Genomic DNA, 27,968 nt, shown 5'->3' on the forward strand with positions numbered 1-27,968 from the left:
CTTGGGAGTTCTGACTCCTCCATGAGACAGATATTCTCACAGATTCTAAAAAACATGTTTTCCAGGTACTTCTTAGTTTAGTAAAATTAAACCAGTATAGTCCTCAGTGGAAAAAAAAAATATCTATACAAGAAGAGCAGTACTCTGAGTTTTCAAAGGAATGTGGGATGCTGGAAGCTAATCAAAAGAGTAATAAGGACTTATAAATGAAGCAGTTGCTGAAAGTGAAAATCAGCAAAACTATCTCTCCTTCCCTCAAAACTTCAAAGTCCTGCAATCACTGACTATTTTTTTTAATCATCCACCATTTCAAGATATGAAAGCTTTAAAAGGGACCAACCGTGTTGATGCAGGCATTGAATATACTCACAAAAGGGAAATAAAGCTATATATGATAGCTCCAAAATCTAACATTTAATTAACTTGGCACTTTTCAAGAAGTCTGAACAGAATTTTAAAATTTATAGCTTTAAGAAATTACAGTTTAAAAAAATCCCCTAAGCCACATATTTATATTTGAAACTGAGAAAATGCAAATTACAGAGAAATTCCAAAGACTTTTGAAATGAACAAATTTCTAGGTGACCGAGAACAGTGTGATCAAACTGAGATACTATATATAGTCTATGCTTTCCAGAACATAAAGTTGGGTTTTTTTTTTTTTAGTAAAAATTATCTAAAGAACCATAAATGTCTGCAGTTATAATTTTCTCACTGATAATACGTGAATTTACAGAGTATACTAGCACAGATAAAGATGATCAAGTGATAAATGGCACTGAAATAATGAAATAGATCTGGGTGGTAACTGAAAAGATAAATAAAGCTAGAGAGCACAATAATTATTTTATTTAGAGAAAAAAGACAACTTTGGGAAATGCTATTCTTTGGTTATTAATTTTGCACCAAACAATACATTCTATGTAATGTATTTTTATAACAAAAAGCAAAAGACAAAGATCAAATGTCTTTGCTTAAGCAAATATCAGGGAAGCTCATGGAATCAGTACCAATTTAGCCCAACAGGACATGCACAACATCCTAACTCATCCTTGTGATGATCCTGAGTCATCAAGAACAGTTAACGCTTCATGGCCTGACTTTTTGATGAAGTCCATCCTTTCTCTGTAATTGGGACCATGATGATATATGCTAATGCAATAAAATTATACAGTCCCCTTGTACATATGCTCAGGAGTTTGTCATTTTTATAGACAACAAGTAGGTAATTCTATTTCATTAGGGCATAAATTCTGAAACAGCAAGGATTTTTGTGTGTGTGGCTGTTAAAGTTCCACTATTTACAACAGTGCCTAGCACATGACAGGCACTCAATAAACATTTGTTGAATGAGTAACTGTCAAACCAAAAGACCAACAACTTAACCATTGACCATTTCCTAGAAAAACTTAAAAGTTATTTATTCCTTGAAATTCTTGATAGGTCCTGAAGGTTTAATATATGCTATGCATAACAAATCTGTGAAGGTAAGGAAGTAGTATATTTGGGGAAAAAAAGATTCCTTAAAACGTTTGCTTCTAATTATATGGGAATTAGACCCTCTGGAAAGTTCCTGAGCTAAAGTTATCCAACAGAAAAGGTGAATACTTCAATAGAGATTTCTGGGGATAAGCACTTAAATGGAAGAAAGAAAGCCAAAATTCATTCAGCCTCACGTTCCAGCAAAGCCAATGCCAAAGGCTTCAGAACATTCTTTTTCTAAGAGTAGACTTCTCAGGAACCATCCAGGCCATGAGGTGTTTACTTTAGGAAATTAGTACTATATTTCCCACTGATTTAATCAATCCCCCTCCCTGCAATCAATAGAAGAATTAGCAGATGGAAAAGCCTTCTTTTGAATTACCTGGTGCCGGGCTCGACTCTGATCCAGAAGTTGTCTGGACTGAAGTTTTTGTTGTTCAAGTTGCTGCAGGGCAAAATGGAGTTGGTAACTGCCTGCAGTGGGGTGATATTTATGCTGGGGGACCACCCCTGTAGCCTTGCTATACGCGTTGTTCTCTACTTCACCCTCCCAGGCAAAGCCACCTGTTTGGAGGCTCCTGAAAAGAAAAGAAAGTAGCTTTCTTAGAGTAGCTGTATGAACAATTGCAAGGGAAGGAGAGAAATATCCCCAGGTATTTTTCCTTTGTTGAAATAAACACACTTTGAAATGAAAAGTAAATTCCAAATTTAGTATGTTAATAAGTTATCTAACTCACCCACAAAACTGTAGCTGGACAGAAAAAATACAAAGACGATGTTTGTTCTATTCGCCATTCTTTTTGTAGCTCTTATTGTGAAGTCTGGGACATGATAAGTGTACAATACAGGAGGGTAAGTTAGTTAAAGACAGAAACAGAGGAACAATCATCTTCTCTAACATCTCCTTCAAAAATGTAGGGGTCATTATACAAAATTCTTGGTTTTTCATAGCCACCCATTAGTGAAGTACCTAAACTTTAAAAATATGTTTATATTCAAGCTTATGACCCAGCATGGACTAACATAACTGGCGTGAGAAGGTACTTTTTCACTGTTCTAGATTTAGCTCAACTGGGTCCCCACGCCAGGTTCACATTTAGTGTGTAAGCACAGGAAGGGTAAATGGCTTGAGCTCTTCAGCACCCTCACCACGTTATCTGTGAAAAACTCTATCTTCCTTGCTCACATTCTAAAATTAAAGATTCTGGTGACTGTTATCTGTCTACATCTTAGTTGAAGTCTTTATAACTGTATTTCCCCTCTCAGTCCATTTCGTCCAGGTTAAAATAAAAGTCTCCATTTACTACCCCTTCCTTCCTACTAGGGTAAAAACAAAAACAGCAAAACAAAATAGAAATCAACAAGTGCTGGCAAGTAATTGGAGAAGTTATAATGCTCATGAATTGTTGGTGGGAATGTAAAATGGTACAGCTACTATATAAAATACTCTGGTAGTCCCCCAAAAAGCTAAATACAGAGTTACCAAGTGATCTGCAATTCCACTTCTAGGTATAAACCTGAGGGAACTGAAAGCAGGGACCTTAGATACACGTATACAATCTTCCTGCAGCATTATTCACACAAGCCAAAATTCGACCACATACTCATCAACAGCTGAATCCTAAACAAAACACATGGTGGAATACTACTCAGCCTTAAAAAGGAAGGAAATCTGACACTCGATAGAGGATGAACTCTGAAAACTTTGTGCACAGTGAAGTAGGTCAGTCATAAATGAACACATTATGTGGTTTCACTTATATGTGGTACCTAGAATAGTCAAATTTATAAGGACAGAAAGTGTAGTGGTGGTTGCCTGGGGCTGTGGAGATGAGAATGATAATTCTTTTTTAATGGGTACTGAGTTTCAGTTTGTGATGATGAAAAAGAACTGGATGTTGTTGAGTTGGTAGTGCTGACTGCATAGCATTGCAAATGCACTGAATGCTGTTGAAGTAAGCACTTAAAAATAGTAAATTTTATGTTATATATATTTTAAAATTAAACCGATCCATTTATTTTTAGAAGTCTTATCTGGCAGCCCTTAACACTTTTGGATATTCTTTTCTGAACCTTCTTGGACTACCCTGCATCTCTGCTCTTCACCACCAACTCCCCCTTTTAGGCACAGTGATCAGAAAATTATCCATAGAAGAAACATGAATCACCTCATGTGAACAACCTTGCCCAAACCCTTGATGAAATAATACCTGATTTAAGAGAAACATTCATAATCCTTTAAATCACGGTGTTCTTTTCCTTGTAAATTTCCTTTGGTGTTAGCAGTTATTTCAACAGTGGAGATAGATGCAGCAATATGAGGGTGAGGTGACCTGGACCTCCTAAGTCTTTACCTTCCGGCCACCTGGAACTTATAGGCTGGGTCCTAATGACCCCTCAGAGTCCTGTGAGAGGGGCAAAATGGAATATCTGTGGAGGTCAGAAGTTGATGATCTTCTCTTACTGGTGAACTCCCTTAGAACTTGGTCCTTTCAGGTCTCTACTTTGGTGTCCCTGCTTCTTTCAAAGAGGCTTACCCTGAACTCGTCAAGGGGAATTCTGGGTAATGGATTCTGGAGTCCACAGATAAAAGGACCTCACCTCTATGTGTCCCCTCCCTTGTCCATCTCCCACAGTTTGGCTTCCAGAGTTCAGCTGCACACTTACATTCTTAAGCTAATGTTCTTGGAGAACAGTACCAAAAAACTCAAGAGTGCCTTACTTAATAATTGTTTGAGTATGACATTTAATCTTCATTGATCCAACTTGAAATGCCAGAAGATCTACGCTATTAACAGCTAAAAATATATGTTCTTTCTCAAGAGGCTTCTGGGACTATGGAAATATGTGGCAACCTATGACTGAATATAAATAAGCACCAAAATGCATCAATAAAATGTCAACATTATTAACAAAGAAAGAGTTGAGCGGGGGAGTAAAGGGGAACTACAGGTTAGCAAAGAAGGGGCCAGAGAAACCTGCTATCTCTCTTCTCATTAGTGAGGGAAGAGAAAAGTTTACTAAAGATAAATGTAAGTAATGGAACAGCTAAGGGAACTGAGTGAGTTGTGAGTGGAAGAAGGGGCAAAGGCAAAAGGCATCAGGTCTACACGAAGAGCAGGTTCAAGTAGAAGGGGACTGATCCACTGGACAAATGAAGACGAGGGAAGAGACGGATGAAACAGCACAAACTGGCTGAATAATCTTGAGATTTCCATACCAACTAGTACAGGCCTTCAAATCTAGAATGAAACTATTATTTATGATAACTGGAACAAAGGTCAGCAAATCCATTAATTGTGATTCTATTTCCATCACTGGCTTGTTTTAGCAATTTAGACACAAGGCTTAACTTTACATAAGGATTAATGTAACAACATAGTTTATGTCAGAATGCATCTCGTAGATTAGCTTTATGTTTTAAGAACTGCTTTCATAACAAATATTCCCAGGAAGTAGTCACTCTAATGCCTTCCTGCTATGTGTCAGAAACAGGGTTTGTAATTTGGAGATGGTCAGGTAGAGCCTCCCTCAGGTGTGCTATGGATGTGTAACAAGCAAGACCGTGGGCAAGAAAAGATTAAACAGGCAACTTTGCATAAATTTACTCATCCAAATGCACACAGATTGAACAGACTGTAACATTCATAAACTTTTATAGTGAAAGCTGTTTTTAATCTCATTAGTAACACAAGCCCAGTATCCAAATCACAAAAGGAAGTTTCTCATGCAAGTAGAGTTTTTTTTAGCAAAGAGGCAGGAATTTTTACAGAGCAGCACTGGGTGGGGGCGGGAGTGCTGAGCTGTGCAAGGCAGTGTGGTAAGTGCCACAAGAAATCTGCTTGCTTTGACTGTGGGAGGCTGTTTCTCAGGCCTGGTGTCCCACAAATAAAGTACCAGCCATTGGGGTTTCCAGCTGCTGTACGCTCACGCCCGTGGCTATACATTGCTTCCTCTGGCTCGTGAGAAGTGCCAGCTCCATCCAGAATCCCATCTCACTTGCTGGAACCCAAGTCACCCCAGTCTACTAGTTATATACTTTCTACTCCCACCAAACTTTTGAGATTCAATAATTCCAAAATTTAATTTGTATATTATTCTTCGCTCAATAGAAAAATTTAATATCACACACATCTCTTGTAAATAACTTCTCATAGTTTTATGTTATTTCAAGACTAGAAAATATAGGCAGTCAATTGTGGGAATGTGCAGAATGTTTAACATTTGATTTGAATTCTAAGATTCCCAGTCAACTCTGCTGCATTCTGTCTTTACTACCTAGTTAACTAGTCGGCAGCAATATGACAAGTTTTTCTGAATAGCACATTCTCTTCTTAGTCTGTTTACTTTCTATATTACACAGTGGCACAAAACGTGTAAACACAGAGGACTAAATGTTTCTCTCCATAAAGGCCCTTCCTGCAGCACCCACCCAGCCTACAGTCAATACAAATGAGAGGGCTACCCTTGGACGTTCAATTTCATGTCTGTGCCACGGAAAAGCTTGTGCTGCTCAAAATGCCAGTGATGCTTCTATTGAGAAACACTGTAAAGCCACAAAGGAAGTGCTTTCTGGAGAGAATGTTACTATTTCTTCACAAGAAAGAATAGCCATCTACTTCCACAGCACGTTATGGAATGCACAGAAAGGGCAGTAAGAGGCTAAAATGTCTTCAGCTATAAATTCTCAACCTCAAGCACTGAAGTTCAGCACTTGAAAAAGATTACGAAGGTGCTGCTTTAAATGCTGAAAATCCTCCAGATGTTAGAAGGGCCCCTAGGAGGAGTACAAAGAGCAGTGCTGGCCGGAATAAGGAAGCTGCGTGATTAGGAGGCATAACACTGTGATGGGGATCCCCTTTGGCTCTGGGGGTTACTTCCAAGGACAAAACTAGTGATTCTGTATGGGATGTTGTGTGTTCCATTCCTAGTGCCTCCCAGGGCAAGTGGGATTGGGTCATATTGATGAAGAACAAATGGATACAGAGAGAATAAACAGGGAAGGATTCTCTCCACTTGGCCTTCTTAATATCTAACCTATTTTTATTTATTTATTCATTCATACAGAATTAGGGTACAGGCCAGAGGGATAGGGCGGTGAGAGGATTCACCAGAGACAGAGTGGGGAGCAGAACAGGTAGATTGATGAAGTACACTGCTGAGGGGAGCAGTGGGCGGGACAGGAGAGGTCTGCCGCGCCATGTGGATCTCCTCCGGGGCCAGGGATCAAACTTGTGCTGCAATGGCTGTGGACAGCTTCATAGTGCTGTGCTCTAACCCCCTGCGCTGCGGGGTGGGCCCTATATCTACTTTATTTTATTAGTCTAAATTTTCCTAATCTGTGAAATGAGGAAGTGATCATTGTACTGACCTATCCTCACTGGGTCGTGGTGATCAGAGTGTTAACAACAGTACTGGTACAGGGAAGTGGCTCCAAAAATCTATTTCTGCTACTACTATTGCTATTCTTCTTCCTACCAAGCAATTCCACTGCTGCCAAAGCCCTGCAGTCTTGTGAGGGGGATACAGAAAACATGAACTGCATTTACCCCCAGAAGATTCTGTGTGGCAAAGTCAGCACACTACTGTCATTGGGGGATTACAACCTGTGGAGTCCAAAGGGCTCCCCCTTGCTAAAAAGGAATGCCCGCTGCACAGTGTCAACCGCGGGCCAATGTTACTGTCCTGCTCTGTGCTGAGAGCGAAGATAGGCTAGGTGGGGAGGAATGTGTTTGCCTCCCCTCCAATCCGTTAAGTGGGCAGTGGAAGGGGGACCCACAGTCACCTATTTTATCATTCAGTTTTCTACTCAAACCTACTTCCTGCTCCCCTATCAGAGCTGGTGACCCCAGAAATGATAATGTCTCTGTGCAGCTATCACCCTGTGCTCTAGGCCGTCACAGAGAAAGAACTGTCTGCTCACGTTGTCTGGACCCCTCCCCACACCACAGATGTTCACGCTGGCTTCCATATTTGTATCAGTGTTGTGGTGGATTCCTTTTTTTGGTATGTTTCGGGTCTACCACCCAAAGCCTGAGAAGAGGGAGTGGGCCGGACAGGCCTCTGGGGCACCTTTGAAACGCCAAGGATCATGAGGGGGGAATTCCACCCTTTACTTTCAGAAATGAAACCGTCTCTATTTTAATATGTTTTCATTGCTTATCCTGGAAATCATTCACTTGTAGTGAAATCAAAGGCAAGAAACAAAGGCAAGTTTTGTTTCTTCAAAGGCAAGTTTTTATTCAAAAACTCCTGATGGGACCTGTACTTCTGAGTTTTAGGAGATTATCTTCCCTATCTCAAAAAAACGAACAAACTGAATAAGGTACGACAATACACGTATTTCAACCCCAACAAAATGACGAGGACATAGGAAACCTAAATGCATAAAATACCAGGAAAAGATAAGCCCTCTGCTTTCATCCAAGAAAAGGAACCATCAGCGGTAGGGTAACGTCTATGTGTGCTATCTCAGACTCCCTGAAGTCCCACCACAGAGTGTGTGGTCACTCAACGCTCACCAAGTGCATGGGGCGGTGAGGCTGGGGCCAAGCAGGAGACTGGCAAGGTGAGAGCACCTATGGCTGTACTTGGACCTTCACCTAAACTCCCCAATTAGTCATCTTCTAATTAGCTGGAATGTCAAATCTGCAACTAAAACAATGAACTTGTGATACTTTATTGGTCTATCCTGTTCTTAAAATGGGTCTTTTTATCCAGATAAGGTTTGTGACATCAAGTGTTAGTCTTCAGGAATACCGACTCATGGAAGGAGTTATGTAGACCTTCCAAATGTGGACACTTTTCCATGTACAACATGAAAAGAAAAAAAAATTATTAATATCACATATTTGGAAGCTAGTAGTGCCTACAAAATTTCCAAAACTATTTTTTTTTCTTGAAGGTTAGAATTTTATCATCAACAGGAAATATTGCCAGTGATTCGCCTTGGTGGGATAAGCTCACTGTTCTTTGAAGAAGTCTGCCAAATAACCACTTGTCTATCATTTCTTTCAGGTAAAAATATTTCATGAACAGGCCTACAGACTACGAGGGATTGAGATAGCCACCGAAGTGTTATGTGTACGCCCTACCTTGGCAGACAGAACATGAAAAGGTGTAATCCGCAGCCCAGGCCTCATTATTACTGCTTGTCAAGGGTGCTCTCGAGCAGCTTAGTGCTCTGGTGGTGAAGAACACAAGGAGCGCTGCACAGCCGGGACCGGCCATCCCTGTGATTCGCGCAAAGGCAGGTGTGGTTTCACAAAGCCACCGATGCTCTTACACCATCAGTGCAAGTGTGGACATAGTGAAAAAAGCAAAACACACATCCCCATCATCTGGAGTCTCAAGCTAGTAAGACCCTGAATTTCTTTCTTTCTTTCTTTTTTATTTTTAAAATATATTCATTACATCATTCTTCATTTTTGTACAATATGATTTCCCCATGAAATTCCCACCACCAGTTCCCCTGTGCACCATCACCATCACCAATTTCAGCTCTCTGTGCTCCATATGAAGCATACTGTGATCCCACCCCCCGAATTTCCTTCTTCCCAATGCTGGTTCCTCTCCAGTCTCTACCAGCTTCTGTTTACCCTCCTTTGTTTTATCCAGTGGGCTCATCAGATAAAACTTGGGTGGCCACTACTACAACTAGTAACCACCCCAATAGATTCAGTGCAATCCCAATCAAAATCCCAGCAGGTTTTGCTGCTATGGTTGAAGACAAGATGATTTTAAAGTATATATGGGAAAGTCAAAGAATCTGGAATGGTTGAAACAGTCTTGAAAAAGGAGCCTTACATTACCTGACTTTAAGTCTACTACAAAACTACCACAATGAAGACTGCACAGACAGGCCTAAGAGTAAATAAATAGTCTGATGAAACAGAATAAAGAGTCCAAAAATGGACCCATAAATATATGGTCAGCTCATTTTTGACCAAACTGCCAAGAGAACTAAATGGGGAAAAGAAAAACTTCTTTTTAACAAATGGTGCTGGAACTGCTGGATATCCATCTGGAAAAAATGAATGTCAACCTCTACACTTTACTCCCTACAGAAAAATAAATTGGATCATAGTTCCCTAAACTCAGTTCCCTAAAAGCTAGTACCATAAAGGTGCTAGAAGAAAATATGAGAATACATTTGCAGGCTTGAGGCACACAAAAATTTCTGAGGCTATAAAAGTTCTAATTATGATTAGAAAATTGATAAATGTCACTAAAATTAAGCATTTCTAATTATGAAAACATAGCACCAAAAAAGTAAACAGGCAAGTCATACCCTGGAGAAAAATATTTGCAGTACATATATGTGATAAAAGATTCCTACTGATAATATATGAAGAAATCCTATCATTGCTGATTTCAACAATACAATGACAAACCTATTAAAAAATGTGTAAAATATCTGAGTAGACACTTAAAGAAAAAAAATATATAAGTGGCCAATAACCACATAAAAAGTTCACAATATCAGTGATTGTCAGGAAAATGGAATTATCATTTACTAAATGACTAAAATCCAACAGTTAATACCAAATGTGGTGGGCAATGGTGCGACTAGGAGTCTCATTAATTGCTGATGAAGCTATAACAAATAGTTTCAGAAAATTGTTAGTTTCTTATAAATTTAAATTTTCATTTATATGTAAATTCTACTCCTATTTGCCCAAAAGAAGTACAAATATGTATTTTTTTTTAAATTGTATAAAATTTTCATTGAGTTTGTAATAGGGCGAAAACTGGGACCCACTAAATGCCCACTCAATATGAAAACAGATAAACACATTGTGGGAGTATCATAGGATACTACTCAACAATAAAAACGAATGACTACTGACATAAGCAACAACACAGAAGAATCTCAAAATCGTGGTGTTGAAAGCAATCAGGCACAGAAAAATATTGTCATATTGACTGTTTATGATATCTAGGAATTGGCAAAATTCAATTTCTGCACCCATGTTCATAGCAGCATACTACATGATGTCAAAAATGTGGAATCATGGCCCTCCCTGGTGGCACAACAGGTTAGGACGCAGCACTGCAAACAGCCGCTTCAGTGCCCCGGCCCCTGGAGGTGACCACATGGCGCGGCAGACCTTTCTTGTCTCACCCACTGCTCCCCTCAGCAGTGTACTTTGTCGATCTGCCTGTTCTGCTCCCCACTCTGTCTCTGGTGAAGCCTCTCACTGCCCCTGCACCTCTGGCCTATACCCTAGTTCCGTATATCTAAATAATTAAAAATCTTCTAAAAAAATGTGGAAGCAACTCAGCCCTAGAAAACTGAAAGATAAACAAAATATACATAAAACATAGTTATACACATATAACTTTATTCAATACATGGTATATACATGTAATAGCATATTAATCAGCCTTAAAAAGGAAGGAAAGTCTGCGATATGCCAACAAGAATGGACCTCGAGGGCACCACACTGAGTGAAATATGCCAGTCACAATAGGACAAATACCACCTGACTCCACTTACTTGTGAAGCTGAAGAGTGGTCAAATCAGAGAAACAGAAAGGAAAATGGTGGCTGCCAGGGGTGGAAGAAAGAGAATGAGGCGTTCTTGATAGATGGGCACAGAGTTTCAATTCTACAGATGAGAAGAGCTCCAGGGATGGATGGTGGCAAGGGCTGCAAAGCAGTTTGAATATTTTGGAAACCACTCAGCTGTTCACTTAAAATGGTCAATGTTATGACATGTGTATTTTACTATATAGAAATAAAAGAAGAGGTAAAATTAATTTAATCTAATTGGAAATGAGACTTAACAAGCAAATAAAAAGTTACAGCATTTTCTTTCATCAAAAACCTATCAGGGCAAATGCCCAAAACTACTAGATGATTGTTTCAAGATGTAGTTTGTGTGTATACACACACACACACACACACACAATGGAATACGATTTAGCAATCAAAAAAGATAAACTTATGCCATTCACAACAACATGGATGGAGCTGAAACGGATTATGCTCAGTGCAGTAAGTCAGAAGGAAAAAGAAAAATACGGAATGGTTTCACTTACAGGAGGAATTTAAGAAAACCAATAAGACAGGGGGGAAAGGCGTATTGTTATTACAATACAAAACACAACAAAACGATACAAAAACAAACAGACAATTATAAACCAGAATGATCCTACAGGGGAGAGGGAGACATGTGGGGGCCTATGGTGATGATGGGAGGGGGAGGAGGAGGGAGAGGGGAGAAGTAAACACTGTTATAAAATGAACAATAAATAGGTATCTATAAAAAATTAAAAATAAAAACCTATCAGGGCCCTCCCTGGTGGCTCAACAGGTTAAAGCACGACACTATGAAGCTATTCACGGCCACTGCAACACGAGTTCGAGTCCCAGCCACATGGCGCGGCAGACCTCTCCTGACCTGCCCGCTGCTCCCCTCAGCAGTGTGCTTTGTCAATCTGCCTGTTCTGCTCCCCATTCTGTCACTGGTGAATCTTCTTACCCCTACATCTCTGGGCTGTACCCCAATTCTTCTATGAATAAATAAATCTTAAAAACAAGCCAAAACAAAACCTGTTAGTATTTCCTTCTTGATGTACCTGATTTTAGTTAGAAAATTATTTTCTACTCTTTTCATGCATTTTGCAATACTGCGCTCACATGGAAAGACATATGCCTAACTAGTTATTTCATTTCACCAAAATTCAACCCACATTTATTGGATAGGTGCTTAGGGACTGTCAAGAAAAAGCACAAGCTCCTGTTCCCAAATGGCTCATAATCCAGGGGACATGCACTTGTTTAGAGAGCCCACAGAGAAGAGGAGTTGCAGGGACGGGGAGGAGGGAAAGTCAGCACCTTGACATAGGCGTTTCCAGACAGGTTCAAAGACTAGATGGAAGTACTGGGACGAGAGTCAAGGGAAGCTCATGTACCTAATAATGGCAGCAAGGAAAGTCACATTAGCCTCTGAAGGTTCTATAAAAAACCTGGCAGGAAGGCACAGAGACGTGCTTTCTGAAGAAGTGAGTAGAAACCAGCAGACTGATACTACTGATGCAACTGTGCACTCTGGATGAAAGGCGCAAAGAAATATTGACTAAAAAACCGAGTCTGAAGATACATTATGCAATAAAAATCATATATTGTTCAAAGAGAGTCAAGGGGTCACTGAAAGTTTAGCATTAAAACTGTACAGGGGAAGCTCCAAGGACAAAGTCTGCTGTGAAAGGCATCCAGTGAAGGGTTGAGAACTTCTTTACTAGTGACAGAATGAAAGTCAAATTGTGTCTAAATATAAACTCATTAAATAATAGTGTTTACTCACAAGTTTTAAGGCTTCTGTTGGTAACCGACTTTTGCTGGTAAGAGGGATAACCAGTCAAATGAAATCTGTGCCTAAAGTTACTTGGTACCAAGTGGCACGGGTTAAGCAGACCTAGCAAGAGCTTGTATACAGACGGCGGCAGGTGCCTTGATTCTTAAGGGAATTCTTATGTTGGCATATGGTTAGACTAACTGTCATGGTTTTACCCTTGAGTTTGCTCAGTGATATAAGATGATACATTTTCACTTTTTCTGTTTTGAATCTACGGAGTTACATCAAGATGCTTCTTTTGCAGGAAGAATAGAAGTAGTGTTAGAGCTACAGAATAGCTCAGAAATTACTGGAAGACTGTATGAACCTGTGATGATTTTTATGCTAGGCCAAAAGCTCAGAACTATATGAAGTTATAAAAGCTAACTGATCATCTTGCTTGAGAACCGGGTGAAAGGGCTTTAAAAAAAAAACTTTTAAATATTTTGTTTATTTGAGAGCATGAAAGGCTCTTGGGAGAGGATTAAAGAACTAATCCAGGAAAGAAGACAAAAAGAAATAAAAGGTTTTGGATGCTGGAAAGGAGTCAAGACCAATGCAAGAGCTGGGTTAGTGAGAGAATTCTGGAGGAGGAGAAGAGGCCCTGGGTCCATGCCATGCTGGCCTTCAGAGCAGGAGGCAGCACAAGGGAGTGACCAGGAGCTGGGCTCTAGAATACTGTAGGTCCAAATCCTGGTTCTACCACTTCAGCAACATCTTTAATGTCCCTGTTTCTTGGTTTCCTGAGTTGTGGAATGAGAAACAAAATCAACCTCATCCAGGGCCGGGTCAAGAATTAAGTGAGGTATACCACGCAAAGCACTTAGCATGAAGCCTGGCACAGATAGTAAGTGCTCAATAAACATGAGCTACTAGTATTTACACTCTTCCCATAGAAGGTCAATCCAGTCCCTGGGGAAACAATAGGGACATTAAGGCACACCCTTACCAAACATTATGTGATTATAAGGTGACAAATAAGGGAGCTAACCTCACAGATTCAAAGAGGGCCTCAAGACTCATCAGCATGTGTGAGTAGGGACGCCAGGTCCACCTGCCAGCCTCTCCCTCCAGAGCCGCCGCCCCGCTGCTGCTGCTGCTGCTGCTGTGTGGCAGCCCCCACCTGAGGAGGCTGCTTCAGATGAAGGCTGCTGCCTAAAGTCAAGTCAGGAGGGAATGCTTAGCCATGGGTAGGGCGCTCTTGGCCTGTGAGAAAGTGTGGGGGGATGGGAGTTGCTAAAAATGAAGACTACCTGCGAGGACAGCTATTCTGGATATGAGCCCCGATGAAAGAGGGACGCTATCACAATCTCCTTCTCCACCCCAATTCTACTAATAAAAGTCTAAATTACTAGCTGAGGTTTCACTGTTTCAAAAAAAAAAGCAAAAATATTTTTTTAAGGAGCAAAAGCATATATTCTCAATGCTATAAAACTGAGGAACTCAAAAAGATGGAAAAGCAAAGTCCTCCATGTGATGTCCAACAACCAAATGTGGCTACTATACATATTTTGTTGACATTTTGTGCACTTCCCTTACACTAGAGTGGTTCTGTACTATCTGCTTTATAGTCTGGTATTTTTTGTTGTTGTTCATCTGGCAATAATGCTGTAAAGATTTTCCTACCTGACAGTATTGTTTTATGGCACTTCTGATGCCACTGTTAACTCCTTCTGCCCTTAAGGCCAATCTAAAGCTTTTCATCTTCTTTACACAGGAAACCATGTGAAGAGTGCTGTTTTTTTTTTCTTTTCTTTTTTTTTTTTTAAGAACAGAATCTTTTATGGTGTTTTTTTTTTCTTATTAAATTCTGTGAACTACAGTGAATTCTGTGAATCTTCATTGCCATGCAAGGTACTCACACCTTATCTGAGCTGATGTCACCTGAAATTGGATTAGTATGTCTCCTAGGTATTGTGTGTAGCATAAAGTAAGTGCCTAAATAAATATGACAGGATAAATGAATTGATAAAAAAGGTGAACTGGTGCTCCAATGACCCTGAACACTGAGTCACCAAATATTCCCAATGATTCTACTGTCTTATTCACATTTCTCTTTTGTGTTCACAAGAAACCCAAGTATAGTAATTTTTTTTAGTCCTTTGAACTCATTACTGAAGTAATTCTACAACGAAGAGAATGTAGTTAGTACAGTGTGGCTTTTTCTCCATGAATCAATCCTGGGTTAAGTGAATCCCTTTTCCTTCTCTTAAGGGCTGCCAAACCATTTCCTTCTCTAAGGTCGACTAGTCTGTTAGATCTTGGCTAAAACTGACATGTCAATTACCAGTTTATATATTCAGCATCTAACTTATCCCTGCCTCTTCCTTTCCTTTCCCACTGTATGAGCTGTTTCTTTGCACATTACATTATACGCTGAATCACAATTACAAGGACAAGAACCATAAATCATGAATTAGCAATCTTCAGAATTTTTCCTGTTTGGATATAGTCAGTCATTTACTTAGTAGAGAAAATAAGATTGATACAATAGTTTGATTCTTGTGAGATTCACTTTCCTTGAGGGCTTGGAGAGGACAAAGAGGGGCCCTGAAAACAAATAAGTAAATAAGGAGGAGACTTAATAGCAACTGGCACCCCACAAAGAAATCTATCATCTCTTGTCTACTATACCATACATTTCAATAGCAGCACTGAAAATGGAAGTAGGATAACACACTAAGGGGCTCAAAAATCAATAAAACATAAAGGGGCTCAAAAATCAATAAAACACACCCACCTCAAATATAAGAATCAAAAGAGATTAAAAACATGAGCAGGAACCAAACAAGTTGAGTGATTTGAAATACAAGGAGGCTTCTGATTATTTATTCAATAAGCAAAGATACAGAAAAATGAAAGGAAGCTACTGCATGCCTGGAAGATGTGTAGGGAGGCTAACTACTTTGGTTTTATATATGTCTGTGACAATGAGATAAATTTAGGGAGAACATACTGAGCTACAGGTCAAAAAGCCAAGAGCTGATATGCCTGTCCTTTAAAAGCACAGTGAGATCCCAGCCAGCTGGGCTTGACAGTGGATACAAAATGTGAACCAGACTTCTAATGTCTCCACACTCGTACCAATCTATGATTGATGGATGATCCCCAGGAGAAAGAAATAAGGACAAAGTTGGATTTGTCAGTATATCTGGCAGAGACTCTGGGGGCAAGTTTATGGAACACAAAGATGGATATAAAACCAAACCTTTTCAAAGGTTAAGTTCACAGCACTGAAGACAGCTTAGGATTCTGGGAGTCAGCCAGAAAGAGACTCTCGGTCCTTTATCTATTAGCACTCTGCCTCTGAAGAGACACATTGATCCTTAGCCCTATTAACAAGAAATGTCTTTGATTTAGCTCTTTACTTTGGCAGAGCCAGAAGACCACATGAAGCCTGAAAAATGTAACTGTGAACTAAAAAAGAAGTGAGCAAAGAGTGACCTTTAAGAAAGCCAAAAGAGAACTCCCTGACACCAGTTCATTCAACAATGAAGACGGAGCCCAGCTCAACAGGATTTTTATCAAATAAAGGGAAAGGTCTCATGTCTCTGTGACGACAAAGCAGGCACACACACACACACAAGCACAGCCGGCCCCTGTAGCCTGGGCCACGACCATCCAGTTTTCCCACCCTACAAAGACAAGCCAGGAAGTTTTCAAAAAGTGAAAGTCAATGTGCAGACTGTCCAGTGCAGCTGAGATGCCAGTTTCCAAGAACTTCAACACTGAATTGTGGTTGGGTTCAAATCTAGTGCACACAAACAGCTTGCACGGTGTCGCAAATTTAGAATTCCTGCTTCATCACATCAGTTAGCTCCTTCCTCTTCTCTTTTCCCCAGGAAGCAAAATAGCAGGCATCTTGGAACAGTGACCTGTGTTGAAACAGCAATCTGTCTCTGCCCCGTTTCTTCAGTTGGCCAGGTGAAAATGAAGGCTGTCAAAAATATTCACTTTTAAAAACTTTTCCACCTGTCCTTTCTCTTAAGTTTTTTTTTTTTTTTTAAGTAAATAAAGGAAATCACAGGAAAGGAGTTTTTTTTTTTTTTTTTTGTTTTTTTTAAGGACCAAAGATGGAGAGGGGGAGAATAAAATGTAAAATAATGGTGAGGCCTTTTACTTACCAATTCTTACTGATTCTAGGAAGACCATTACTAGGCTACTTCAAAACACAATCTCTAGACACAACCCAATTTGGAATTGACCTGTTAATTATTAATTATTGATCATGTCCACAGCATGGCTACAATGGCACAAGGTTCTGATGTATCAACCTAGGTCTACGGAAATGTGTTGTCCTTGAGATTTACTGGAAGGATTTGGTCCAGCTGGAGTGAAATGCTTCTGACAGGATCAGACCATTAAAACTCAACCTTGGGTCCTCTGGTGGCTCAAGGGGTTAAGTCTCAGCACTACAGCCACTCAACTACCACAGCAGGAGTTCGACCCCAGCCAGGGAGGTAAACCACATGGCACAGCAGACCTATCCTGTCATGTCTGCTGCTCCCCTCAGCAGTGTATTTCAATTAGCCCGTTTTGTTCCCCACTCTGTCTCTGGTGAATCCTCTCACCCTCCTGCACCTCTGGCCTACAGCCCAATTCTTGCATGCATAAATAAATAAATCTTCAAAAAGAAAACCAAAGAACTCATCCTGGTCCTCACCTGCTTGCCCTCAATACTAATTGATTACCAGCATAGTTATTGAACAGTGCTTCGCAAAGTGTGGACCATCAGCATCACACCACTTGGGAACTTCTAAAAAGTGAAAATAACTGAGCCTCACCCTCCTTAAATGAGGAATTCTGGGCCTGGGCTCAGCAATATGTGATTTAACGACACCTTCATATGACCACCATGAATCGCCCAGAGCAGCTAAGTGCGTGGACTCTGTGGCCACGCGCTGGGGAATGAAACTGACTGTCGTTCTCCAGTGTGTCGTCTTGGATGAGCTACCCATTTCTTCTCGATGCTTGGTCTCTTTGCCTGTAAAGTGGGGGTGACGACAGCACTAATCTCATGAAGTAGCTGTGAACACTAAGTCAGGTCACACACATAAAGCTTTAAGAAGAGTTGCTGGCATGCAGGGGAGGTTACCTGTTAACTGAACTAAGCCACATAAGGGACCTAGGACCTGCTAGTCAGAAACACTACATGTTGCCATTAGGCACTATTATTTCTCATACATAATCTTATTTTTGAGGTTCATTGGTACATAGCCCTGATATCTCACAAATCAATACATCTAGTACCTATTCCTATATGGCAGGCTGTCCTAAAGGTATAGAGAAGCTTATTAGTTTTGGTGTGAAAGTGATAAAAACAGGAATACTGAATTTGTATCTTAGGTACTGAGTCAAATAAAATTCTTTACCCTCTAGAGTTCTAAATTCAGACATTTCACTTGCTGATGAAGAAATCTATGATTCATCTATGTGTCTGTGTATGGTCTGAATCCTCACACACTGAGTCCATAAATGGTCTGGAGGCTGAAGGGACACCCTTCCTTTCTCCTTTTCTTTACAGCCTTTTCATGTCATCATAATTCCCTCCTACGCTCATCTTAGCCAGAAGGCCACAGAGCAATAGTTCCCTTCTAAAATACCATAGCTGTTGAATAATGTGTTTGCTTAACCACAGCTAAGATGATAAATCACACTTATAATCACATTTATGTTGACCAGCACCTGTGCAATCGGGCCACTGTAAGAAACTAGGACTAAACAATTTCCCATTCCCCTGGAACCACAAGGTGTCCCTTGTATGGAATTACCCACCATCTAAAACAGCCATTTGAATCTGCTTGCCCTGCTGGTTCAAATCCAGGAAAGAAATTAAGTTATACCCAAAAGAGTCAGCAAACGAGCAAGTAGAAATTTAACTCAAATTGTAAATACAAGCCATATACTTAGAGTTAGCTTTTAAGGTTACTGATGTCTCTACCAACACACAAAACATGACATTAGTGTCTGGTGAAAGTAAAAAATTATATACATTCATTGACTAAGGTAAAGACGTATGCAATGCTGAACTATGTTGCTCCAGCTACTAATCTTTCTTCGCTTTTGCTCACAAAAGACTGTTCTTTTTGTTCCGCTAGCAATAGCTTGCTGTCAGAAATATGCCCACCTCTTCTTTGACAATACCATCATGAGTAAAGAGTCTAGACTGGCCTGGGGTGCCCAGGTGAAAAGGCTGGTGCTCAGTTTCCTCTTCCAAGAAGTAGGGGAGTCAAAGCAATGAAAAGGGCAGGATCCTGCACGCCAAGAAGAGCTGGTCTTGAATGCTCCGATTCTCCGGCCCCTTCCCCAGCGGCCACTAAGGACGACGTCCAAGTCACCACCAGGTTTTCAGCAGTAAACTGGATGAGTCTTACAGAGCACAGGAGTTTGCACAACAGGGCACTCAAATGCTCACCTCTTTTTTCCTTTTCTTCTTTTTGTTCCTCTCTTTAACAAATGGCAGACTAGAGCCTTATTTCAAAACAAGGGGGAGATATTTCTGAACAGTAAACCATGGGCATTTTAAACAATGTAAATTGAAAGGTTCATCCAGGCTGACCATGAAGATATAAAAGTGCTGGAGTGTCCCTTAAAGGGGCACACAGCAGGTGCGCACTGGCACACTTCAACCAGTCTTGCTCCAGCACCTTGTCCTCTCCTGCTTTATCACGGCAGTGATGTTGCAACATGCACGAGCATGTTCTGTTTCTTTATGTATTTAAAAAATGTGTGTGTGTTTAAGTTATGAAAAGCAGCAACAACCACCACCCTGCTACTCCCCAAATGCTCTACCCCATCATGCTGAGAATAGGATACTAACTTTAGAAAACAAGCCACTCTCTATGGGGGAACCAAAGAAGGCTTCCGAGTGCAGATGTCCTTCTACCTGGGTCTTAACAGATGACCTGCAATTTGGCAAGTGGAAAGGAAATTCCTGGTAGAAGGAAGCCTATGTAATAAAGAACCGGGTTGGGGGCAAGGGGTAACAATTAGAAATCGCACCTGGCCAATTGGTGGGGGTAGCAGAGGAAGACAGGAGCTGTGATTAGAGCTAGGACGGCACAGAGGTCTCCACTATGTTCAGAAATAGAAATGTTACTGCACAAAACCGCCCTCTAAACAGCACTACCCAGCACAGAAGTTTTAATTGGAATCACTCAGGTATTCACGATGCTGCTATAATGAAAAGACTCAAAATAAACTCAAGGTTTGGGGAAGGCAAAGGACACCCGTGAGTGTGGACAAGCACAGAAACAACCGAGTCACACACCACTTCCACCACGGCATGAGAGTTTTCTAAATGCTTAAGTCCGGCTCATGTGCTACACCTTTTGCCTTCACAGCAACCCCCTGAGGAAGATAGAATTACTACCTGTTTTACAGATGAGAAGACTGAGGCTTATGTCAAATCACTTTACATAGAGTAACCGAAAAAGCTGCTTTTGAATCTAACTTCATATGACTCAAAAGTTTCAGTGAAAAACAGAAAATCAGGGGTTGAATTAACCCCTGTAAAGATTTTCTATTACCTGCTGTAAGTCTTTTGTTTTAGGAATACTAAAACTGTCCAGAGACTATGTTCGACTGGTTTTGGACAAAGTTAGAAGAGCCAGTACGAGGGAGGCAAGGCTGTGTTTTAAAATCACTTGTTAGCAAATGCTGTACAGCGACAGGGGGAAAATGAACTTCCACCCAAATTTCAACTTCATACGGAACTTAAAAATAGATCAGACTTAAATGAAAAACTATAAAAATCACCCCAATTTGGCTTTTTAAAACATTTCAGACAAAAGAGATGTTCTCATTTTGGCACATTTCAGCAATGTGGTGACAACTGAGATGCCAGGAGGGTGCTAAATGCTTTAACTCACTTACCCTTTATCATTCCTAGGTGAGCCTGCTTGCTACCAATGAGGCAACTGAGGCACAGGGAGACCACGTGTGGCCAACCCAGCTAACTGGTGGGTGGAGCCCTGGGCAGCTCCAAGTGACCTCCTGCCATTCCTCCTACTTCGGGCTCCCTCTCAGAAGGGGTAACCATTCCACACAACAGATTTCTTTTTAGTGCAAGCTGGACTTTTAAAGGTGCCTGAACAAGGCAGAAATCTACATGAAGGGAAGAGCCAGTTGAAGCTAAACTTCATTTACCACGGTTTTGTTCTGCCTCCATGGGGATGTGGCCAGGCCTGGAGGAGGCGCTTGTCCTCCACCACCTGCCAGTCCTAGGGTCAGGGTGCCCTGCAGCTCCCTACAGTCCTTATGTCTCAGCTCCTTGGTGGCAGTAGGGGCTTCCACAAGAAACAAAGGCCCCAGCCTCCAGATGGGAGCACCTACCCCCACACTTGGCACCCAAGGTGTCTTCAGAGTCCACAGAGAGAGAGCTTGTGTGGAGCAGGATTATGACTAAGGGGCACACCTTGGGGTTTTCTCTTTTAGGCTGCTCCCCTTCAGACAGCAGGGGGCCAGCCACCACTCCAGTGTCAGCAGTGGTCAATCAGACTGCTCCCTGTGAGGGGCTCAGCAAGCAGGTGGTGTCCCTTCCCTGCCTCCACCCCCCTTAGCTGGTGGCAGGACATTCACCAGGTACGTGGACTTACTCAAAATGGACGCGCTGGAGAGCTGCCTGGAAGCAGCCACAGGTAGGGAAGGGTTAAGGCGCGCCCCGGGCAGCTGGCTCGCCACCATTCTCACTTTGAAAAGCCGCCGGGTTTACAGGAAGAGTGTGAGAATGCTGCCGCTCTCTCAGCCAACATTTGGTTCCCATTACCATGAATAATCTCTCCTCTCCCGCTCCTTCCCCATCCCCCACCCTTTCTCTCCGTTTTCCACATTTTATATTAAAAGTACATCAAACACTTTCCTTCCTTTTTAATATTTTCCTTAAGCTTCCTTCACTTAGTCTGCGGGGTTCTGTGACTTTTCTGGTTATTCATTACTCAGGGAGGGGGAAGGGTGAGGCTCCTTGGATAAAATCAGTTCAAAACAAACCCAGAGAGGAAAGCACCTCAGCAGCCGGGGGCGGGAGAAGCGGCTGACTCACAGGGCTTCTTTCTGGGCTTAGCTGAGGCGGAGGGAAGAAAGGGCCCGCTGAGAACCCTTGACCTCCCCGCTTCTTGGCCCAAGGTGCATGTATTCCTACTGTAAGACAAACACAACCTGTGAGTATCTTATTTGAAGGTAGGGGCCATTGCTAATTTCATCCTCTGTAGAAATGGGAGAGAATTTGTATGAAGGGTTAGTGACAGAGGAGAGGACCTTATAAATAAAAAGGTCCCTTGTGTGCAACGTGGCACGGTGTGGGGAAAGGACAAGTTTCCATACTCCAGAATGGGTCAATTTAATATTATCTATAAAAATTCAAAGTATATAAAATGTCTGACCCAACAAATCCCACTTCTTGGAATAGATCACATAGAAATACTTGCACATGTGCACAAAGATACATATTTATACGGGTGCAGGAGCGGGCACACAAACACACACACACCAGGTGTTCACAGCTAAGCCCTAAACTGCATATAACTTAGAACTCTTGCGAAGAGAATGGTAAAATAAATTGCAGTACCTTCATATTTTGGAAAATTACACATAGTGGTTAAAAATATTTAAGTAAATTTATACAGACAGAAATGTGTAGATCTTGGGGAGGGAAAAAGGCACAAAAATACATGTAAAAATAACCTCCTTATATTTGTGTATACTTCTGATACATTATTTTATAATGTCACATGTGTTTATTACTTACACAAATAATTTTTTTTTAAGATTTATTTATTTATGCATACAGAACTGGGGTACAGGCCAGAGGCTCGGGGCAGTGAGAGGCTTCACCAGAAACAGAGTGGGGAGCAGAACAGGCAGATCGACGAAGTACACTGCTGAGGGGAGCAGCGGGCGGGTCAGAAGAGGTCTGCCACGCCACGTGGTCACCTCAGGGGCAGGCGGGAATCGAACTCATGTGGAAGTGGCTTTAGCTTCTCAGTGCAGTGCTTTAACCTTCTGCGCCACCAGGGAGGGCCCACAAATAATTTTTTAAAGTATGGACATAATATTTCATTCTTTAGAAAACAGTAATACACAGTATATATTAAGGATTATTTCCCCCTTAGTTTATAGCCCTGTGTATACTGCCCAGAACTGGAAGAAATTTGAAACTCAAAACATTTTTTAACTTCCACTACAAGTACCAAGTCAGACTTGGGAAGCAGATAGTATAAAAGAAGTATTAAGGGGATCCCCCCCGAAAGTGAGACAAGATGACAGAACAGATAAACAGGAGTGGAAAAGAATAATAACTTCAAGAGGCCCAAAAGTTTCCGAAAGCATAGTCATGATGATGAAGACTGATGATGAAGACTTAGCCAAAAATGGCACTGCCTGCTTCCTGCCAGGAAGGTAGGCAGTGGGGGATACCGGGAGGAGGTAGTAAAGAAGGATAGCCTGACATCTTCTGTAGGAAGTCAGTAAACATTATACAAAATGAAAAGCTTCCAAATGGCAAAATTAGTGGATACTCAGTCTTGACTTCAAAGAAGGTGGTAGAAGAAAAGCCTGAACTGTACTACAATGTTGGTTAGCTACCACGGAAGGTGGTAGAAGGTACAGAGGAAGAGCCACCAAGCGTCTCTGTGTAGCAGCTTCAGGCTCCTTTCATGGCCACCACATAATGTATTTATAAAAGAAAAATAAAGTCAGCCAATTAAGCTGGGGAGAAGAAATAAAATGATAATATCCAGCAACTCTATTCTGATTATACAACCTAAAGAATTGAAAGCTTCATTATTCACAACAGTCAAAAGGCAGAAAGAAATTGCCCATCAACGTGTGAATGGATAAATAAAAGGTGACATATAAACACAAGGGCATATTATCCAGAGTTTAAAAGGAAGACATCCTGACGCATGAGCACATGGATGAACCTGGAGTATCTTGGCTAAATGGAACAAGTCGGTTACAAAAGGACAAGGGCTGTATGATTCCACTTACACGAGATACCCAAAGCAGTCAACTTCCTAAGACAGAGTGGAATGGTGGTCGCCAAGGTCTGGGATTGGGAAAATGGGGAGTTATTATTTAATGGGTACAGCGATGTCAGGTGAAAAATTCTAGAAGTAGACAGTGGTGATGGCAGACACTGTGAATATGCTTAATGCTACTGAATGGGATAATTAAAAATAGTTAAAATGGTATACTGTATGTTATGCACATTTTACAGTTGAAAATAACCTTTTTAAAATGATGGGGGCGGGAGGAGACAAGAAGACTTCTGAGGCTATGTCATGAACATATGTGGTTTCTCTTTCTCTTGAGTCACTCACCCTGGAGAAGTCAGCTGCCACATCACACAAGGACAAGCAGCAGCCTCATGTGGTGAGGCCCCCACCTCCTGCCAACAGCCAGCACAAACTCATCTTCCATGTGAGAAAGAGACTTTGTGGAGTCAGTTCCTATGGCCCCAGGGAAACCTTCAGATGACCACAGCCCTCTCATCTGACATCTTAGTGGCAACCCCATGAAAGAGTCTGAACCAGAAGCACCCAGTTAAGCTGCTTTTCAATTCCTGATCTACAGACACAGATCACAGAGATAATGCTTTTTTATTTTAAGCTGCTAAATTTTGAGGTAGTTTGTTAGGCAGCAATCGGTAACTAATGGAATGACTAAATAACATTTTATAGGGCTAAGAAAAATCAGCCTAAAGATAGTTTCTAATCAGAGTTGTTTGCTATCCTACCAAAGCACCTATTAGGATACTATGTGGTAGCCTGCTGCTGGATGACAAGGCATCTCATCACTCAAGTCTGAAGAGAGAAAGTGTTCTGTTTCTGAGAGAAAACTTCACAAGTATCTAAAATAAATTTAACTCCATATTCTAATACAGTGTTACAGATAAGCCTGTCAGATAAATGCTGAGCTGGCTGGATCCTTGGTAAGGTGGGGAGCAGAGGACATTCATAATATGCTAGAAGGTGTATAGCACAGCAAGCTGGTACCTAACAGACTGTGCATTAGAATGTGCAGCTACTTTCCCTCATGAGAATATTAGAGTCCAGTCAGGTAGTAAATAAACAGCACTACTCAAACAGCCCACATGGGGTCCTGGAGGGTGGCCTCGATCGAGGAGGAGGACTGGCAGTTTGGTGGACACCATGAGATACTGCTTAAACATTGATTTCCTGAGTGAAATTCACTGGGGTGAGTATTGCTTTGAGTCTTTTAATCCCTTCACGTGAATTCAACAGAGCTCCAGGATGGGGAGTCTTGTATCAAGAGTCCTTCCTAGAAAAAGTCACAACTCAGATCCTCAAGCTGGCATGTACATGAAGTTATGGCTGTGGTTAAAGAAGAACACCTTGACCTGACTCACTCCATCCATCCATCCATCCATCCATCCATCCATCCATCCATCCATCATCCATCCATCCATCCATCCATCCATCCATCCATCCATCCATCCATCCTCCATCCATCCATCCATCATCCATTCCATCATCCATCCATCCATCCATCCATCCATCCATCCATCCATCCATCCATCCATCCATCCCTATATCCCTATATCCCTATATCCCTATTTTGGGCATGCCATAAAGAAGGGGTAGCTAAAGCACTGTCCAGGTGGGAGTTCTGTCTGTGACTGTGAATCTAGGTATTTAAATTTGCTCCATAGACATTAAATTAGTGGATACTAAGTCTTGACTTCAAAGAAGGTAGGAGAGGAACACATCCAAATTGGAACACAACATCAGCTACATGGAGGGCAGTAGAAAGCACCAGAGTAAGAGTCAGCATTGGGCTGGATCCAGAAGGATTAAGACTTTGCCTGATATACCAGATTTGCCAAGGACATTCATAATATGCTAGAAGGTGTACAGCACAGCAAGCTGGTACCTAACAGACTGTGCATTAGAATGTGCAGCTACTTTCCCTCATGAGAATATTAGAGTCCAGTCAGGTAGTAAATAAACAGCACTACTCAAACAGCCCCCATGGGGTCCTGGAGGGTGTTCTCCTGCCTCAATAAGTTGACATTAATAGAAAGGGCAGATAACAGGGTACAATTGTCTTGGCATGTCCCATCAGGCACTTCCATTTCCTCCTGCTTCCTCCACTTTCCACTGTGCCAGCTTCACAACACTGGGCCTCCAGCCCTGCAGCCATGATCTCCTTAGCCTCCCTGCATCCACATAAGACTCTACCATTTCCTCCAAGTCAGAAAACAATAATCTGTCCTCTCAAAGTCTACTCTGGTCTTCTGTGGTCTAGCTTCCATGAGGCCCCATGACGCCTTTTACTGGCATGCCTTTTTATCCTGGGTCTGTTCTTCATGGTGATGACTTCTTACCCACTGGACCAACAGTCACTGAGATCATTGTTCTGGCCTTTGTGCATCCAGAGCCTGGCAACACCATGATCACACCATGATTCCTGAATGAACCAATTCATGAATAAATGACATTCCTCTCTCTGGGGGCAGTTAGTCCTATGGTCTCCTGGGAGAACAGAAACTAGAACAAATTACCTTTTGAGGACCTGGAGGGAAACATTCAGTGGGCAGAGAATTAGAACTTTGGATGAGAATTTGCATAACTCACTAAACTTTTGAAGCTCGATTTTTAATACCTAACAAGCAGGGCATGGATAGATGATGACAAAATGTTTACAACAATTCTCATTTACTGGGTACTTATACTGTGGCTGGCACTGCATAAAGTGCTTTTCTTAGGTCATTAAATTTTCATTTGCTCCTTAGAACATCCCGAGGAAATAAGTATTTTACCTCTAAAACCCACCCATGCTTTCAAATACTAGGTTAAGTAAGTCGTTAAAACGTGAGGTCTTGGAGATTTTTTAAATAAAAAACTTGAACCTGCTCAAGTCACATGACAGCACTGAGAAATGGCTGTGCTTGATTAGCTATTTTTCTCTCAGGTGGCTGCAGGGGAAGAGGACTGGGTGACAGGCATGTGCAGCCGCACAGGACATCAGCATCTTAAGGAGAGGGGCAACCTTTTAGATGAAAGCTAAGTTCAGAGAAAGAGGAAAATGCATGGTGAGATGACATGGAAAGGGACTGGGAGGGCAGCCTGATCGGGAGGCAAGGAAGGGCTGCACTGCTGCTGCAGGGTGGTCTGGGCGGGGCCAGAGAAGAAAGGCAGGTGCTTGAGGGGCACAGTTGTGGGAGGTGGCTGGTCAGGCTCAGGAGACAGGGGTCCTCCGGAATGGCCACTTGAGGCCAAACTGGGATCAGAACTGAGGGGGTTAACAGAGAGGGCTCAACCTGAGCCTGAGGGGGGAGGGTGGGGAGGTGAGTAAGAAACAAATGATCCCACAGGTCTGAAAGGAAGAGCGTGCAGCCTGAAGAAGAGGTGATGACAGAGACTGCCTGGAACAGAGCGTTCCTTACTTTAAACCTGCGCTAAGCTGAGACTGTGGCACTGAACTATGCTTTCCCTCGACCCCGGGAAGTTAGTCTGTGTAGCATCAGCAGCATACACAAGCATTACTACCTTCAGTGATAAGTGCCATTAATGCTAAAAATAATCTAATGGTGCACAGCACGCAGCTGGGCAGCAGGCATGCTCATGCTCAGCATCTCACTAAGCTCCCGTGACAACAGCTGAATCATCGATGGACGCACAGCCCCACTGCGCTTGCCCCAAGTCAGGAAGTTCCAGGTGGACCAGCTCTTCCTGCTCCTGGCTGAGGGCTGTTGATGTAGTTTGCCTTTAAAAGACTTAACATCTCAGCGACAAAGAACAAAGGTATAAAAGATGATTACGTGAGGGAATACCCATACACAGCTAAAGAGCAATGTTCAGAAGAGCAAATTTGAGGAGAGCTGGAAAGAGACTGACGTGCCTACAAACTGGCTATGGGAAAAGGGCTATGAATAATATGGATTTTTACTCAAGGAGGCCAAAAAAGCTTAAAGCTCACTTTGGAGGGTACTCCACCTACCCAGGCAGAGCCGCTGCAGGTGCGACCATTTCACAAACATCTACTGTTGGCACGGTGCTAAATGCTACGGACCTAAGATGTACAAGATTTAAGAAGTTTACCCCAAGAACAAAAGTACCAGGCTTCCTTACTGCAGGTGTGTGTGTGTCAGAGAGAGCGAGAGAGCGAGAGAGCGAGAGAGCG

The 27,968-nt window shown here is 41.8% G+C and overlaps 1 protein-coding gene across 4 annotated transcripts in view; it reads right to left on the reverse strand.

Annotated features, from left to right (window-relative positions):
* The window catches only part of TTLL5 (tubulin tyrosine ligase-like family member 5), a 248,736-nt gene that overhangs the window by 76,259 nt on the left and 144,509 nt on the right, over positions 1 to 27,968 (reverse strand). For all 4 annotated transcript variants that reach the window (XM_012724493.1, XM_012724492.1, XM_012724491.1 and 1 more), the window contains one exon: positions 1,865 to 2,060. In XM_012724493.1, coding sequence (XP_012579947.1) covers positions 1,865 to 2,060 — 196 coding nt within the window. The remainder of the gene's footprint in view (positions 1 to 1,864; positions 2,061 to 27,968) is intronic.

This window comes from Condylura cristata, unplaced genomic scaffold (assembly GCF_000260355.1).
Source record: "Condylura cristata isolate star-nosed mole 26May11 unplaced genomic scaffold, ConCri1.0 scaffold00013, whole genome shotgun sequence".
Classification (NCBI taxonomy): domain Eukaryota; kingdom Metazoa; phylum Chordata; class Mammalia; order Eulipotyphla; family Talpidae; genus Condylura; species Condylura cristata.